The 17,868-nt window shown below is 42.1% G+C and overlaps 1 protein-coding gene across 2 annotated transcripts in view; it reads left to right on the top strand.

Moving 5' to 3' along the window:
- cemip (cell migration inducing hyaluronidase 1) overlaps window positions 1-17,868 on the top strand; it is a 57,700-nt gene that overhangs the window by 30,177 nt on the left and 9,655 nt on the right. For both annotated transcript variants that reach the window (XR_012923771.1, XM_076011349.1), the window contains exons 3-18: window positions 4,953-5,128; window positions 6,062-6,199; window positions 6,766-6,904; window positions 7,224-7,460; window positions 7,731-7,910; window positions 8,411-8,481; window positions 8,557-8,652; window positions 10,199-10,320; window positions 11,012-11,159; window positions 11,421-11,612; window positions 13,645-13,814; window positions 13,889-14,098; window positions 14,274-14,479; window positions 15,478-15,547; window positions 16,397-16,525; window positions 17,614-17,699. Coding sequence is in view for 1 of the 2 variants with exons in the window: in XM_076011349.1 (XP_075867464.1) it covers window positions 5,044-5,128; window positions 6,062-6,199; window positions 6,766-6,904; window positions 7,224-7,460; window positions 7,731-7,910; window positions 8,411-8,481; window positions 8,557-8,652; window positions 10,199-10,320; window positions 11,012-11,159; window positions 11,421-11,612; window positions 13,645-13,814; window positions 13,889-14,098; window positions 14,274-14,479; window positions 15,478-15,547; window positions 16,397-16,525; window positions 17,614-17,699 (2,279 nt within the window). In the remaining variant the exon portion in view is untranslated. The remainder of the gene's footprint in view (window positions 1-4,952; window positions 5,129-6,061; window positions 6,200-6,765; window positions 6,905-7,223; window positions 7,461-7,730; window positions 7,911-8,410; window positions 8,482-8,556; window positions 8,653-10,198; window positions 10,321-11,011; window positions 11,160-11,420; window positions 11,613-13,644; window positions 13,815-13,888; window positions 14,099-14,273; window positions 14,480-15,477; window positions 15,548-16,396; window positions 16,526-17,613; window positions 17,700-17,868) is intronic.

The raw sequence follows: 17,868 nt of genomic DNA, 5'->3' as shown, positions 1-17,868 counted from the left end.
TTGTTAATGGCTTGCAAAGAACGTCATTATTATAGCCATTAAACCACGAGTACTGACTAACTGCAGGGGAACTGTAAACACTTTGGTCTTAGTAGGAGAGAGTTGGTAAACGTGCACCAAGGAAAGTTTGTGCTTCATTTGCAAATCATATATTCCACTGTGGTAAAACCGTAATTAGGATTAGCATTATTCAGGCTCATGTTGATTTTATGACATCACGTGGCAGTCAGTGTTAAGGTTCTTTTGTTCTCTTCCCTGCTCCTGCTCCTTCCTCTGCACGATGTGTGCAGAAGTATTTCAACGTGTACGAGCGGTGGCCTGTCGAACGACTCGGGCTCCACCAACACTGGACTGTGGCACTGTGGCATTGAACGCACTTCTGTTGAAACGTCGCAAATGGATTCAAATGAATTCACTCCGCTGTATTTTATCCCGCTCCTTTCATTTCCTGTGTTTCTCAGAACGTGACAAAAGAGCTGAATTCATTTCCGCTTGAGTCTGTTTCAATTCAGCTGTAATCCCAATTTCAGCTGAATGACGCGTACGGATATTGTGATTATTGACCCTCAAAACTCTTTTCTTACAGTGCAGCATCAAATAGTTGCTCTGTACAGGCCGGCCACTATGGGACTGTCACTGGATGGTCAATGTTTTTTTTCCAGCGTAAATGCTGCCTGTAGCTGCGTTTCCATTTGGGGTCAGCTGTTTCAGTTGTCACTACTGCTGTTACGTGACCCCCGTACGTCACGTCCGGCCACTTTTGTGATATACCTCTATATTAATAAGCCTGAAAAACCACTTCATGAGGGGGTAAAAACCTTTTAGCGATATCTGAGAGGTTTCTCATAGTTTAGGTGTTTTTCCGTTACCTGTTTTTTTTTTTTATTGCGATATTATTTTTTTGAGCAACTCCAGGGGTAATGGAGACGCAGCTATTTTCGGTGTGTGTTTATCTCGTTGGAATTTCAACAGAAAAAAAATAATAAAAACATGTTTTTTTTATCAAATCTTTTAACAAGATTTCAAATGACATTTCTCAGGGACAGGTAAACAGAGACTCTGACAGTCACACCCAGGCAGACAGAAACCACACACAAAAACAGAAACATTGCTGTCCCGAGTAAATTACACTTATTAAAGGAGATCGCTTGCAGGGCTGAGGCCAAACGCAAGCTCAGCTCGTGTGCTTCCGCAGAGTGCCTGTTATTGCCACTGTAAAATTTTGGAATCAAAAATATGGCACAGAGACTCACGCACGGACGCTCACACTTTCCCTCTGGAATTACGTTTCTCTAGCTGCTGTTCAAAAGGCCTCATGCACAAAGACATAAACACATTAGTGAGAACGGCTGCAGAAAGCGCCGCGACTTTATGACCTCAATGCCGAGCAAAGACTTGTAATTAATCTCTTGCAGAAACAGTTATTAGGTCCATGAATAGGGTGTAATGACATACCTATGCGGTCGCACAAGTGCAGGGTGGACTCGTGTGTGTGTGTGTGCGTGTGTGTGTGTGTGTGTGTGTGTGTGTGTGTGTGTGTGTGTGTGTGTGCTGCAGCTATGTCTGTTCGCAGCAGCTTGCTCTCAGCTCTTGCTGAACACACTTAATATGGAGGTGAAGAAAATCTGCTGACTTCACATCAAAGCTGTTTTTATTTTCAGATTTGGGTTGAGAGGTCAGATTTGATTGGTGGCTGGTGTACACGAAGCTCATCCAGGAATAACATCCCACTGAGGAAGATTTTAGTAAACTGCATTCTAATTTAAGTAGGGAAAAAATCGACTGGCTGTCCAAACACTAAGCCAGATGTGCAGAGACACTCTGTGGAAATACACAGTCTGCCAGACCCGGAGTACTTTACTGTTTGTTTGTTTTGCTTCTTTAGATGAGGTCTGGCGCACGTGGCTTCCTTCCACCATGAATCATGAATTGTTGAAATAACTCATCTACTGAAGAGGGGATCACATCATGCACAAAAATTCAGTGAAATCCAGCAACCTAGACGTAACATGATCTCACAACACATTGAAAAATCCACGCTGCTGTCTCCTTAAAGCGCTGCGACTCATCATTTCAAAATATAGAAACAGATGTTTTTAAACTGTCAGCCACATTTAATTATTTATTTTGACATTCTCCTTCTTCCTTAAATTAACAAACCTATTATGTTCAACAAAATGGTCGTCAGCTGTTCTCCTCTTCCATTAGTTATGGCAAATTGTCATTGATCCAGAGTGAGAGTGATATCGTATTGATTAGGTAGCCGTTAAGAATCTTATTACGCAAGTGTTTGCTTTCTGCTGCTGTGTCAATGAAGCTTATACTCGGCTATCCAGCTGTTTTAGAACAGTGCTCATACATTCATAGATGTCCGCTGTGGACGTGTTCACGTGGTCTTGCCCTTTTTCATTTGTATAGTTTGCACAGCATTAGTGAACCAAATTGGGAGAATGCTCACACAGCAAAAATCCCTGTAGAGGAATTAACAGTTTTCTACTTCACATGCATGAAGGAAACCTTGAAAAGAAAAACATTTGTTTACGTCTTTATTTAATTATCATTATAAGTAAATATGATAAATGAATTCCAATCTTATATAATATTTTGTCTACAATCTTCTGTATTTTTATAGTTTCGATGAAAAAGTCATTTTTATTCAACCTTACTGTACTCTATGCAATAACTAACATGTTGGCATGATGGCAAACCTCATTTTTGGGGCAAATACATTGACAGATCAGATTACGTTACTGTACAGTGTATTAGAATGTGTGAAGCAAACAGCAATCCACTTTTCACCACCGAGTCATAAACCTTTCAGCCCTGAGGGGGAAACATGTAAGCCCTCCCATGGTGCGTCACAGTCAAAACACGTGGATAGAAATAAAAGCACGATTACTCTGCATGCTGGAGTTAGTCTTCAATTCATCTTCCACCTCCATTTGCGGGCTATTCCTCAGTTAGGAAGGGAGTCACATTCAGTTCTGACAGGCCAGACGTCATCTTTTCAGATTACCAAACAGAATGTGCTAACCTTTCCCGAACGTCACTTATTTATGCACCCATTCAGTGTTTTCATATTTTTGTCTGAAAATATTACAGTTTCTCCGCTCGGTGAAGCATTGGAGCTGATGCATTTGAGGCAGTTGCATATTTAAAACGTGCATAAATAAAACATGTGCTAATTGACATGTGCTGACATTTTTGAGAGAGGTTTGGACTTTGGACATCGCTTTCGCTGTTATTCTCCTTCACTGTCACACTTTCTACAGTGCCTGGTGGTTTGGACTCCCCCGCTTCCCGTATTTAAATGGTTTGCATCGCACTTGAAAACCATTTAAATGACACAGCTGCTTTGTCAGTGGAGCACACACGGGGCAACACTCTGGCACTTTGCAGTCAACCGGTGATCAGACCAGATTTGGAAGTTTGAGGCGATGCTTGTTGGAAATTGTTTGATAGCCTTCCACACTTGGAACTTTTGGGGATGTTGCATGTAGTAAAACAGTGTTATGGAACTCACTAATGTCAGGGGTGTCATATGGATAGTTGCCCAGTGCAGTGCTTTAAAAGCTGGGATCTGTGGTGGACAGCTGGACGACCTTCACAACCCACACGCACACTCGATGTGTAAAAAGGCACAACAGCGCCTCCACCTGCTGAGGAAATTTCCAGACTTTCAATGACAGCAAAGACATTCTAACCCTGCTTCATCGCTCTCATTCAATCCATGCTCACTTTTACCATTTTATTCTGGTTTAACAAACCCGACCCAGTAAATATTCTCTTCGAGACACTTACCCTCCCTTGTCAGAACTGTAGAACTGTTCTGCGGTTAGGAGTTCTACAGAAATGAACACAAACACAAATGAACACAAATAACTGCTTGCACGCAGCAAGATTGACTGCACGGGCAGATGGCTGAAATTGCATTCATAAAAAGCAAACATCTGGACAGAGATAAAGTGTGCTTGCAAAGTTGACAGTGAAACATCCAGCATTAGGGGGAGGGGGGGGGGGGAGCAACGTGTCTGGCTGAATGAATCAGCACCAGTCTGGACTGTGTGTTCTATTAATCTATCATAAATAGACTTTACAACTGCACATAGAAAACTTCCACTTGTCACCAGCAGTCAAACACCTCATTAATTAATTATATGACAAATGGATGATTAATTGCCATCTGCGTTCCTTTCTGAGCTCCCCGTGCAGCAGCATGGGCTAATTAAGTCTTATCAAAGCTATCATCACAATGCAAGAGTTTTCCCAGGATTTGACTAATCTGCTGGAGCTGGCACAGTGGATAGAGATCTTCACAGGGCAGATTTAAACCTTATGTATTAATTAATCTGCAGTGATTTTAAACCATCATTTCAAATTGTTTGCAAAATTCCCCAAAGGCCCATAATAACTTGTCACACTTGTCATTTACATTACATCATCACATTGATCCAGCAAATGTCTGCTGTTTGACACTGGATAATTAATGTTTGCTACATTGGGGATAATAAGCCTATGCAGGCTACTTGTGAACTTTAACTTTTATGCAGATGTTGTTTTACCTATTGTTGTTTCCTTTTAAACCCTTGTTCACTTGCTTATGCAGTATTGAAGTGCTCCTGTGTAAGACTAATAAAAGGTCATCTACTCTAATTGGACAAACCTGTCTGTTTTAACGCCCCCTGGTTTCAAGCTCTGCCTCTGAAATAATCAATCAGTCAGACTTTACAAAGACTGTCAGACAGGACAGGAAAAAGAGAGTTTTTTGATAGCTAATGACCATGTGACTTGATAAAAGGTGAGGGAACTAGACATTGTTGCTTTTACTGGATCACTTGTTTGGTTTTTATTTTCAGGATGTTTCGCAGGTATTAAAACTTTAATCAACAGTGCAACCTTCCCTGCTGCCTGACAAGACTTTATGGTCCTGCTATTTCTTTATGATCTTCCAGGTGCCTTTGGTGAGATCCCACTGTGAACTTGGCTCGCACAACCTAAACCCCAGCCACTCAGCAGCCCGAGGCTGCACTTGAGGACTTTGGTATGAAGCTGGTTAATGGCAAGCGGAAAGAGATGATGACATTCATCATGGTCTTTGCTGCCCTGATGCTTCCAAGTATCCAAATGGGTAAGTTTGTCTTATATTCGTTATCTTGGTGAGATACTGGCATTTGATTTTTTATTATTTTTTTTTTTTATCACTAACCTCTAAATACTAAAGCAAACAATTGAAAAATTGCCTGCAGTGTTCACATGAGCCCAATTAGACACAAAATTAGCCAAAAACAGTTTGAACGTGAAATATCCCTTTGAAACAGCAAATTCAAAGAAACGCAGAGCCAGAAAACGAGGTCATTTCCCCAATTAATTTAGTGCACAGAGTACAGAATATTGTTTTATACATGTACCTTACTGTGATTTATTTATGTCTCAAATAGTTTAAAAGTTGCCACAACTTACTTACAAATTACTGTTTTATATTATATATATATATATAGTATATTGTACTATTTCTCACATTCAATGACCTACTTAAGACATACTGCAAAATTTGCATTTCACATGAGGCAGGTTTTTGATGGATTGTTACTTTCCTAGAACAGCAGGACAATATTTAACCAATGTTGGGACAAATGCAGCAGTGTTTATCCTTTGCAGCCCAGTTTTGTATTACAACAAAAGAGTGAATTTCCACTATTTGCCGAGCTCTGTGTGGATGGACAGAAAAATTGCATAAGCAAACATCTATTTATGCTCTGGTCCAGTTCAATTTTGGTCAATCGTGGGAAAGACTGCTGACTACGAACGCCCACAGCTGAAAGAGCTGGCTGTTTTACATATTTGAAAAAAATAAAATAAAATCACAAAAATATTGTAAGAGCAGGAAATATTTGACCTGAAGCAACAAGTGTTTTGTTGTGGTGTGTGCCTTGCATTTATCTCCACCCACTTATTGGCTGTTCTGTTGGCTGTTGCTCTTGGCACAACAAGAATTGCCAACTGGCTTTGTCCTAGTTCCCTGTATGGCTTCCTGACATTTGTGGATTTCTTTCTTTAAAAGTGTGTCCGGACAAGGAGCCAGGGCTGCAGCCATGGACGCCAGGACACAGTCAAGAGCACCGAGTTACAATTGGTTATGGAAAAAAGGTTCTCCTCACAACTTCAGCCACAGTTCATTCCATCGAGATTCTCAATGGAGGTACATTTCACAAATATATACTGTATTGAAATCGCCACATTGTTTTATGGTGTCTGCATGCTCTGTTTCATGTGTGGTTTCTAAAAGACAGTATTTTTGATATATTCAAAGAGATACTGTGTGTCAGGATAAAAATTATGTTGTGCAATATTTAATGGATAAATTGTGAAACTGGAATATTGAAATAAATCAGTTTGTCTGGTGAAATCGATTTCGTGAAGGAACAAAGCCATACATACAGCCCGGTGCTGATCCGGAATCATTAGATTCCACTCAGGTAGTTAGCCAGCAACATCTGTGTGTGTGTGTGTGTGTGTGTGTGTGTGTGTGTGTGTGTGTGTGTGTGTGTGTGTGTGTGTGTGTGTGTGTGTGTGTGTGTGTGTGTGTGTGTGTGCAGAGATGGCTTCAGCCTAAGGGCCATAAATGATATGAAAGCAGAAGGTGTCGGAGGGCGCTGGGCCATGAAAGCCCACAGGAACCTGCATTAGCATGCCTCAGCCCACCGCGACCAGCATATGCACACACACTCTAATACACAATCCTTTTTCTCACTCTCTCTCATTTAGGAAAGTTGGTGATTGCTGACACCGATAGCTCGATTGAGCTGCGCGCAAAACACATTCTGATTGGGAACAAAGGAGAGCTGCACATTGGAAGCAAAGACTGCCCATACAGAGGAAACCTCACTATTTCTCTATTTGGAAGGTACTGTGACATCATGCTTCACTTGATTTTAAAAAATAAAATGAGACATCAACCAAAAATAAAAAAGTTGTAGTATGTAAAGCGTTTCAGTGGTGAAGTTTAAAAAGAGAGAAATGAACTTGATGCTTGTTTAACATGATGGGATGGAGGTCAGATAGGTGTGTCAAACATGTATCTTAAACCAAACCCGCATATCCAAACTGTTTTATTCATTTAAATCTTATCGAGTGCAACAACTGTTTTATTGGCCCGAGGCAACCATCAGCTCCATATTTGACTTTTGACCACAAAAACTAAATCTTGTTGTCACTGTCCTCAGACTGGATGACAGTGACCAGGCGCACAGCTACTTTGGAAGGAAGTTCCTTGGTGTGGGGACAGGAGGGACACTTGAGATTCATGGAGCCAGGAAAATGTCATGGACGTTCTTAAACAAGACTTTGCAACCTGGAGAAAGCAACCAGAGGAACTACTCATTTCAGAGAAGCTGGGGGAACCGAGGCATCATCGTCCATGTTATTGACCCCGACAGCGGAGAGGTTATAAATACTGACAGGTAAAGGTTTCCCTGAAGCAATACGATAAATGAATAGTACTTATCACAATAGATCAACTCTGTTCTCACACTGCAATTTGCCATTGTGCTATGGGTACTTTATTTGTCAGTCAAGACATCAGGTGACAGAAGAACAGTTAAACACTTGGACACCAACTTGGAAGCAGAACAAAATAATGAAAGCGAGTCAGATGATCTGATCAGAACTTGTGGATGTGCCTGTTTGCTTCTTCAGATGCCAGAAAAGTAATTTCACCTTTGCGTCCTCAGGTTTGACACATACCGCAGTAAGGATGAGAGTCGGCGCCTTGCACACTATGTGGATGAAGTGGCGGACGGCTTCATTCTGACTGTGGTGGTCAATGATGAGGGATCCAACAACTTGGAGGAATTTGCCAAGAAGAGCCTCTCAAGTCTGGGCAGCCAGCACATCAGCAGTCTTGGATTCCGGTGAGCTCCAAAAGTATTGTATTGTTTTCTTACCTGTTGTGGAAAAAATGTATCGTGTTTTTTTCCTTCAATTCACAAATTGAATAATTCAAGATTTTCCTTAAGTTCGTGAATTGGATGACTAAATACATTTATAAAGCGTGTCTTGTAATATATAGTGCACGTATTATATGCATAATATATATACTGTGCATATTTTGCAATATCTAAAAATAAAACCACTTCTCCAGTGTCTCCTATTTGCAAGGCAGAATTTTTGAGGTGGTTTCACTGCATAAAATTTCTGCCAGTGTTAAACTGGCAAAAAGTTTTTTTTAGAGGGAGGATTTACTGTCTGACATTTGTAAAGGTTAAAATAGATAACAGACATAATTTCTCCTCCCCCCTAATGATTGGCCGCCATTAAGTCAGTGATTCATGGCGGATTGTCTCTATCATCTCTTCTTTCCTCTATCAAATCCACTGCCTATTTTTAACCTCTGGCATTTTAAACCTCTCAGGCATCCCTGGACTTTCATAGTTAAAAAAGGTGTTCCGTCATCTGCTGTGGAAGACCACGCTGTCTATCAAGGTAAAAACCCGTGTGAATTTCTTGGTCTGAACTCGATGTGACAAAGATGTTGATGGCTGCCTGTTGTGTCAACAGGGTCCAAAGCCTCCTCAGAGGCCCAGAGCTCCTTTGTGTTTCAGTCAAGTTATGGGGAGCACTTCACCATCACTGCCAGCAGCCAGTGGGTGCAAGGTAACACTTTGCTTGCTCTCATATTTGCACTCACATTTGTACTTGCGTTCCCAGAATTCACCTAGAAGGGCAATTAACCTTCAGATAGATAAACAAAATAATCTATCTCCTGTTGCAACTCACCTCTCCCTGATGAAAGGGGGGTCAAATGCATAGGACACCTTTCGCAGAAGAGACGACGAGTCGTAGAGGAAGTCAGGAGGCAGGAGGAGGGAGAGCGACATGCCAGAGCCGTCTCGATGGCTGAGCAGAGTCGACTGGGTTGGCCTGCAGAAGACAAAACTCAGCTGGCGTGACACCTGGCAGATGGTGGGAGCTCCGCTGAGTTTTGTCATAAGAGCCACATCCTACCTGCTACCCTCTGCCGACAATCTGACGGCGTTGTATGGAGAAGATCCCGCGGCTTCGCTGTGTCAAGTTGTGTTGGAGCACTCGAGATTGGTCTTGGTCTCCAGACCACTTTTTAAGGGTCTCGGTCTCGTCTCGGACTGTGAGGCATTATTACTCAGTCCTGTGTTGGTCTGGGACTCGACAGACTAGGGAATTTTGATCAAGTCAGGCGCTGTCAGGCGGGCTTCCTTATATAGAGAGCTTTCTTAAAAATATTACACACTGGACGTTTAACAGTAACATGGGAAGATGGGGTTGAAGAGGCTTATGGGAAGAAGCCAGTGGAGATGGGATGCCGGGGTTCTACCACCATTCTGCTGGAAGAAAACAAATAGGGGTTAAGGGTCGCTCTTCATCATCAGGCCATCAAGTTCATGTCAAGTAAAAAAGCAATGACTGGCTTTGGAATAATTGTAAGGACTCCAATTGGGCGGCGAGGTGGAGACAGATGGTGTGCGGTCAGGCTTAGGCCCGACTCAGGGAGAAGCGCGCCGCTGCCAATGTAGCGCTAGCAGAAAGCTGCCAGCCAATCACAAGGGAGTAGACTGTTGCAAGGCGGAGCCATTGATGGAACAGGTAGGGGAGGGGTAGGGGGGAGAGAGCCAAGACCGCAGCATCCTTAGTGAGGCCTGTACAGCTCGAACTAGTATTTTTTTGGGCCAAACAAACCTTGTTTATTAGTGGAAGTGGACGACCATAAATTGATTGATTGAATCTGGGAATGGCCTTGAACGCACCTTTAAATTCAGTAGCGCCTCTTGTAGTCCCTGCTAACGGCAGCTGACGAGAAGTTCTCATCTTCCATCACATCATGACACTTTTGATGAAACCACTCCACTCCTGTGCGGTGAAACTATTCAAAACAAAGAAACCCTCCACTCACTCACTCAGCTGCTGTGTTTCCGCTGCGCGCCGAGCCTCAGATCGAAATTCCGGCAATCAGTGCATTTAGCCGATGTGGCATGAAAGCAGAAAACATAATTGGAAGAGAGCCCTTCGGCTGCTCTGTTTGAAATGTTCCCTGAGATTCTAATTGAGCCACTGTCAAACCCTTGATGTACATTAGAGTAATATCTGTCATTTGGCTGTGTGTGTGTGTGTGTGTGTGTGTGTGTGTGTGTGTCTGTCTGTCTGTCTGTGCTTGTTTGTGACACAGAGGCAGAGTGGACCGAGTGGTTTAGCAGGGATGATGAGAGGGGCTCTGGAGACTGGGAGAAACTGTCAGAACTGCACGCAGCCTTTCCAGACCGCCTCTGCCTCAACCCGCTGGACATCCAGGTAAATCTCTTCACCAAACACAGAACCGTGACTGAGTTACGCAAAAACTGGCTGCTGATGCTTACAACTAGATTAATATCCATTTTTTTCTGAGCAAGATTAGCTAAAACAGTACATACATTAGATGAAAAACAAATATATGGTTAAATGCTTTTTTTTCTGGCAATGTGTTATTTTAAGTTTTCCAACTCCTAGAAAAAGAACAAAAATGCAGTCTGCAAACTGCGGCGTGAAAAATAATCACCATACTAAGCAAGGTGTTGTTGACACCAGTATCTCTTTCGTGAAAACGAGCGTTTTTATTCCTCACACAAATGATACAGGTAACAAAAAGAACTGTAAAGGCATCAGGGTAACCTTGAGCAACATGGGGCTTATAATATCTTCAAATGTTCTTAAAAAATCAGCAAGCGAGGGAAGCTGAGCATGTACTCGATCCGCCTGCTGCACCTCCTCCTCTGCTCCTACAGTATTCTTCCAATTATCAGGGAAAAGCAAGACTAGAGATCAGACATGGGCAAACTACGGCCCGGGGGCCATATGCGGCCCCTTAAGCTTTTTAATCCAGCCCACCAAACTTGAAGAAATGTTGTTGTTTCAAGACAACATTTTACCCAGATTTTCAAGATGTTGACTGTGCAAAATATATTGCTCATTGACTTGCTCATTGAGTCATATCCCTCTTATTTAGGCTGAAACCCACGATGGCATCCCGTCCAGTAAGACAGGAGACGTCATTCATAAGAACGACAAGGACTACGGCTTTGTCTGCCGTAATGGGGACCAGGCTCATGGACAGTGTAACAACTACAGAGTGCGCTTCCTTTGTAGAAAACTAGGTAGGTTGTTCATCCGTTGCAATATTTGTAGTTTTTGAAATGCAAACTAAGCAACAGACACAGGCTTTCCAGATACTCAGAATCACTGTTTTTGAAGCAATTTTTTCTAAATGAATTCCAATTCAGTGGTATTGTAGAATGCAATATTATGCAGCTGTAATAGTTATATTAATAGTAATAGTAACACACACATATACTAGTTGGTTATTAGATAGTACATTAGGTATATGTGACTCTAACTTGCACTCTCCCTGCCTCTAGTTCGCCCACAGGCCTACATTTCCATTGACATGCTGTCCAACAGCAGCATCCTGGAACTGGCTGAGGAGCCACACGGCTGGCAACCCGGGGATCGGCTGGTGGTTGCCAGCACAGACTACTCCATGCACCAAGCGGAGGAGTTCACCATTTTACCCTGTCTGACCTGCACAGCCAACCAGGTGAAGGTCCAAGGTATGATATCCACTGAGTGTCCTGCTGCACCTGCCCTCTTCGAACTGCTCCTCCACCTTCTGACTGGACTAGCTGACTTCCTCTCATGGTTCAACTCCTGCCTTTCCCCCATGTCACCACTTAAACCAGCCCTCTGTGGGTTTTTTTCACTCAACTGAAAAATCGCATCACCACTCTGACTCTTGTGGCCTTGAAATCTCCTCACCCGGAGACTTGAGCAGCAGTTGTATCTTGTTGCGGTGGCCAAAGAGTAGAGTGCTGCTGAGACTCTTCAGCAGTCGGAGCCATCTTCTGAAGTGACCTTTCTCCAAGGTCTCTGCTTTTAAGACTGGCACTTCTTTATCTCAGTTGATACTAATTTAAAGAACTAATGGTAGCGGTAGTGTTCTTCAGCAGCATTTTTTTCTGGACACCAGTCTTTTTTACAAGGTTACAGAATTGTCTCCATCAACCAATTCTGTAACCAGCTTTTTTGGTAACTTTCTCAATTATGTTTGCTAAGATAAGCATGTGCAGTAAACACACTAGACACAAAGCAACGGTAATTGCAATTGCAATATCACAAAATAAAAAGGCAAGGACTCGAGCAAGAAGAAAGCCATTAAAAGTGCTTTTTATTTCTTCAGTAGGATGCTGCCTGGCAACGATGCACTTCCTTACAGCAGAAAGCAAGATGAAAAGGCTGAAAGGTCATAAACGCTAAAGGGCAAAAAGTAATGCGCATTTAGTTTGAGGTGAAGGCTGAGCCAGTAAATTTCGGCTGAAGTGCAGTGGAGATTGTAGATGGATAGATTGATAGATAGACTGGTCACTAACACAACGCACACACCCACGCACGCCACACAAACACATACACACACAAATACAAACACAAACCTAAACCACCGTGTTTACAACAGTGAGCTACAATCTATTGTTTGATTGGTTGCAACTTTTGGTCAAATGCTATAATTGAGTTCATGCCACTACTAAAGGGTGTGTTTGCTTGTCTTCTGCTTTGAATCTAGGTGTGGGGTTTGGGAAAACATTTCCAAATCTCTTTTTTTTTTCAAATCCAGCAACTCTGCAAAAGAGCTGCTGGCACGCCTCCCTTGCCTGTTTAAATGAGAGGATCAGTCCATTAAGACATGTCAACCCACTTCCCTCTGAATCTTTGACATCACAGGCTGTTAAGTGATCCACAGCGGAAATCCTATTTTTATGAGCCTGAGGCTACCCCAAGGCCTTTCATTCTTCGCTAGACTATAATCCATTTTATTAATTCCTGCCCGTGAGCAATTTTGCCCCCTCACTTTCAAAGATGCAGTCATAATCACATCTCTTAACCCAGCCCCTGAGGTTATGCACAAACAGCGACTTGACTTGACAATTGACTTGTTTTTTATCCGTTTGAAGCTGCGAGCTGAGATATGTCCGAGAGACAGACGCAAAGAGAGCAAGTCTGGGGCTAATTGATTCATTTCAATCCAATAAATTGCGCTGGGATTCTACATCGTGACCATTTGGCATTTCAAAATCGCATGAACACTCATAACTGCATCAAATAAATGTTGTGGAGGGTTCATCCTATTTTCATCCTGACATTTGCTTTGCTCTGCCATGCCACCCTGCATCCATCCAGGCAACGCTAAGTTTAGAAAAATCTGGCTAATAGAAGAATGGCTTTGTGCAGATCACTCTATTTCTAGATAATGTTTACCCCATCACATCACAATTGTTACAATGTGCATTGCAGCATGCTTGCATGTGCAAAATTGAATACATTGTTTTTGGGTATTGTATCAATATTACAGCTGTGGCTTGTAGCAAACCTGTTAGAGAACCTGTTCACATCTAAACAACACAGGCATGTTTACAGAAAGCAAAACATAAGTTCCAAGAAGATTGGACGGTAATGAAGGCAGCAGCGCTAACCGCTGCACCTAATGTGGATCCATGCAACACTTGTCAACATGGCTCTATGTAACATGCTGATCTCACAAGTATTGAGACGAAGGGCTGACATATGGCTTGCGTGTGTTTCTTGTTGCAGGTAAGCCAAAATACATCCACCTGGGCGCGGAGGTGGACGGGGTGGATATGAGGGCTGAGGTGGGCTTATTAAGTCGGAACATCCTGGTACGAGGCGAGATGGAATCCAGCTGCTACGGCAATGAGGCCTGCAAATTCTTTGACTTTGACACATTTGGAGGACACTTGAAGGTAGGCAACAGGGTGACGGTGTTGCTCAACAAGCAACTCGGAGGTGACTATAATGCAACTGTTGTCATTTTCAGGTGGAGCGGGGCTTTAAGGCAGTGCATATTTCAGGACTGGAGCTCCAGCATATGGGCCAGCAGACACTGGGCCACTATCCAGTTCATTTTCATATGAATGGAGACGTGGATGAGAGAGGAGGCTATGACCCACCGACCTCTGTCATGGATCTGTCCATCCATCACTCCTTTTCTCGCTGTGTAACGATTCATGCCTCCAATGGATTGCTGGTTAGTTAAGTCGTTGTCGTAGTCGTTTTTGGTTTTCATTTTTGGTTTTCTGTCTACCTGAAGTGTTCATGAGACGTAAATGCTACGCTGCTATACACTACAATGACTTCCAAGGAAGTAAGAGTTTTCCCAAGTTTTGCCAAGTGTGACCAACGATTCAATCATATCTTCCCAGGTAAAGGATGTTGTGGGCTATGACATTCTAGGCCACTGCTACTTCACAGAAGATGGTCCTGAGGAGAGAAACACGTTTGACCACTGTTTGGGTCTGATGGTGCGAGCAGGGACCCTGCTTCCCTCAGACAGAGATGGTAAAATGTGCCGTGATATAAAAGAAGGAGCGTATCCTGGATATGTGCCCAATCCTCGACAAGACTGCAGGTATGTGTGTTTTCCTATCAGGGACCAGAACAACTAGTTGATTGATCAGTGTGAACACAAGTTGTACACAAGCTTCCAACTCAGGTGCCTTGCTTGGCTCTGCCTGAACAGGTGTTTTCATGAAGAATTCACATTTATTTCAATGTGGTCCACAGGAGACATGACACAAACATTTTCCATGACGGGCTGGCTCCGTCTATGATGTTGATAATTAAGGCATTCCTCACTGCCCGCTATCTTTGTTAACTGTAATATCTGCTCACCACAGGCCCGTTCCATCCTCTAAGCTGCATGATAGATATGAACTGTCTCTTGGTGGGATCTTTGTTCCATCTGGCGAAGTGTCATTTGCATATATTTCCGTTCGGTGATTGAAGATCTTGACTGAACTCACTGAACTGAATCACTCCCTGGAATGATTTCTTCATTTGTCAGTTCAGTTAAGCTCCTAAATTTTGGAGCTTGGATTTAAATTTCTCTACCATTCATGGTTCGCAAAGTGTTGTTGAAGCTGAAGTTACAGTTGGCTTAGAGAGTCAGGTACCGCCGGCGCCAGTAACTGCATGTCACATAACTCTAGCAGCAGATGTAACTAGTCACCATGAAATAAAACTTTGAGTTACAAACACTTGGCCTAAACACAGGACTGTAAGGCTTCATTTTGTTGCTTCAGGAAGCTTCATTTGGCAATCATCTACTTCTCAGCTTCACCCAAACCTTTCTCCCTGGAGACAGCAATACATTTAATATGCACAGCATTGCCTCTAGGTTTTGGCATTACAGCAAGAAACCAAAAAAACCAAAGAAATGCAGTGACATTTTGAATCTTTCCTTACTTTCTACATGTTTCACTTGCATTTTATATTTTACATTCCTCTCTGCTGCTGCCCTTTAGGAAACAATTCTGATACATTCTTTCACTGGACCAGGGATTTCATTTCTTTGTATGAAATTCTGTAAACAACCTATTTTCTTTTTCCCCATCTCCCTTTCTCCAGTGCAACATCAACTTTCTGGATCGCCAACCCCAATAACAACCTAATCAACTGTGCTGCTGCGGGCTCAGAGGTAAGTTTCACACTTATTCTCACCTCCACCCAGCCTCAGTGTGTTGCTGGGAAAACGAATGGCTTCATGCTACTTTTAGCTTTAGGATCAAGTAGTAGGCATTAACCATACTTTCATATATGATATGTTGATTTCATGAAGATGAATGTTAATTGTGTTGGGTAGAATGCAGCAAACAACAACCCAACAACAGATTACACAAAGACCGTCAAAATAGGACTAAAATATGTTTAGGTGCCAGTGTATAGAGACCACTGCATTCATTTTTTTTCACCAGGTCCTACATCTGTAGCTGCTTGAAAAATAGACCTTTGACCTCTCGGTGTGCATTTTAAGATGTATGTAAGAAAAAGAAAAATCCTAGTGTTTTATATATTTTTTTTTTATCTTGTCGTGTTCAGTCCACATCCCCTGTATTGGGCAGGTAAAAATGTTGATGTTTGTTTTTTGGATCTGGACCTGTTTCACAAAGGAGGTTTGTAATACTCTCAGTTTAACCATAAACTCTGAGTTGATATACTCTGCTTCGTGAAATAAATCCCCCATTAATGGAGTACTTTGAGTCATCATGTAAACGATCAACAGGAGGCTGTCAACATACTTCAGCTCACTGGATCAAGAAATACAAGAACATTTAACATATTATTCGAGGAAAAACATGGGCGAAAATCGCTGAGGAGCAAATGCGCTGGATTGGGTTGTTTGTTATTTCACCGGGGTTACTCATAGGGACCCCTGTAGTTTTCATTTCCATCATTTGGCTGCGAACATTTTTTTTTTCTTCAAGAATATTGAAATGTCTCTCTTTTCTCTTTGTTTGTCTTCATCATTCTCTTTATCGTCCGCCAGGAAACGGGTTTCTGGTTCATCTTCCACCATGTGCCCACTGGACCCTCAGAAGGCTTGTACTCCCCAGGTCATACTGAACACACACCTATGGGTCACTTCACCAACAACCGAGCCCACTCCAACTACAGAGTGAGTTTCAGAGTGTGTAAATGACAAATTGTTTTTGTTTACTGGTGTCTGACTTGTCCAAGGTCTGAATATCAGCAGGTATTTCAGTCAAAGGGCAAGACCTTCATAGTTATGTATACGCTATTGCAAACCCAATGAAACTGAATATAACTTATTGCAGTACAAGCAGTTTTCTTAAATATGTGTGTTTTGCCCGTTAATATAGCAAAGACAAGATTTTATGAAATATACAAGACAAGGTTTGATATGTGATGCAGTTCAAGCTCGTATTCCGTTTAACATTTATTCTGAAACAGTAACAACAGTAAAGCTAATTAAAAGTGGAGGGAGCATCAAATTAATTTTAAAAGGATAGGAAATTTAAGGTTGGACATAAAACAAAATTGAGGTTAGAGAGCAAAAGAAGAGGCATGGAATGAGAGGTGCATGACAGAAGGTGCCTGCAGCAGAACGCTCAAAAAAATTTATTGTGGAGCCACTGAAAGGGAAGAAAAGTATTATGCCCCCAAACTGACCTCTTTTCTCCCCCATTGCACTCCATCCTTTTAATTTGGATCATCCTAATGGGAGCATAACTCATCTGACTGACATTCTGGGGTCTTGTGGGCATAGATTGTGTCGTGGCTGCGGACTTAACACCTAGAGCACTCAACAGTGTGGTTGAATCCGTGGGTGCCACATGACCACTATTAATTGATCAGATAACTGATTTATTGTTTATAGATTTTGTATTTCACAACAAAAAATGAACTAATTGAAACAAAAATGGAAGGAGACCTGGTCCAAAAGGGAACCATGTCACTGCATGCATATTTAGGCACGACAACAGTTTTCTATTTTAACAGTGAGTAGCAGTGTTTGTTAGTCATTGTGTTTTTGCACAGCCATGCTCAGGTATTGAAATAAATTTCCTGACACACTGGGTTAAAAGAAATATTGTCTGCATGAGTGAACTTTATTCATTTATTCATCTGTGTTTTATGTTCAGGGATAATGATATATTGATTATTTTTTTGTTGGTAGATCTATAATCTATCCTGTTTTATTTGGCGTCATAAAGTTTTCGATATGTCCTCCTGCGTATTCAGGCTGGAATGATCCTTGATAATGGAGTAAAGACAACTCAGGCAAATGGCAAAGACAAGAGACCCTTCCTCTCTCTGGTTGGAGCCAGGTCAGACTCACCTTACACACAAAAATCTCACCTCTGTCTATCTATCTATCTATCTATCTATCTGTCTGTCTGTCTGTCTACAAATCAAGAATGTTTTATCCCATTAAATGTCATTTAAAAGCAATGTGTGATTTCATGTATGATGACATAAAAAGCACCACTGACTCAG

The sequence above is a fragment of the Nelusetta ayraudi genome, unplaced genomic scaffold (assembly GCF_046127955.1).
Source record: "Nelusetta ayraudi isolate G7.1 ecotype Tasmania unplaced genomic scaffold, CSIRO-AGI_Nayr_v1 ptg000005l, whole genome shotgun sequence".
In the NCBI taxonomy this organism is placed as follows: Eukaryota; Metazoa; Chordata; class Actinopteri; order Tetraodontiformes; family Monacanthidae; genus Nelusetta; species Nelusetta ayraudi.
Note: the sequence above shows the minus strand (reverse complement) of the source record. Positions and strands in the feature narration are given on the sequence as shown.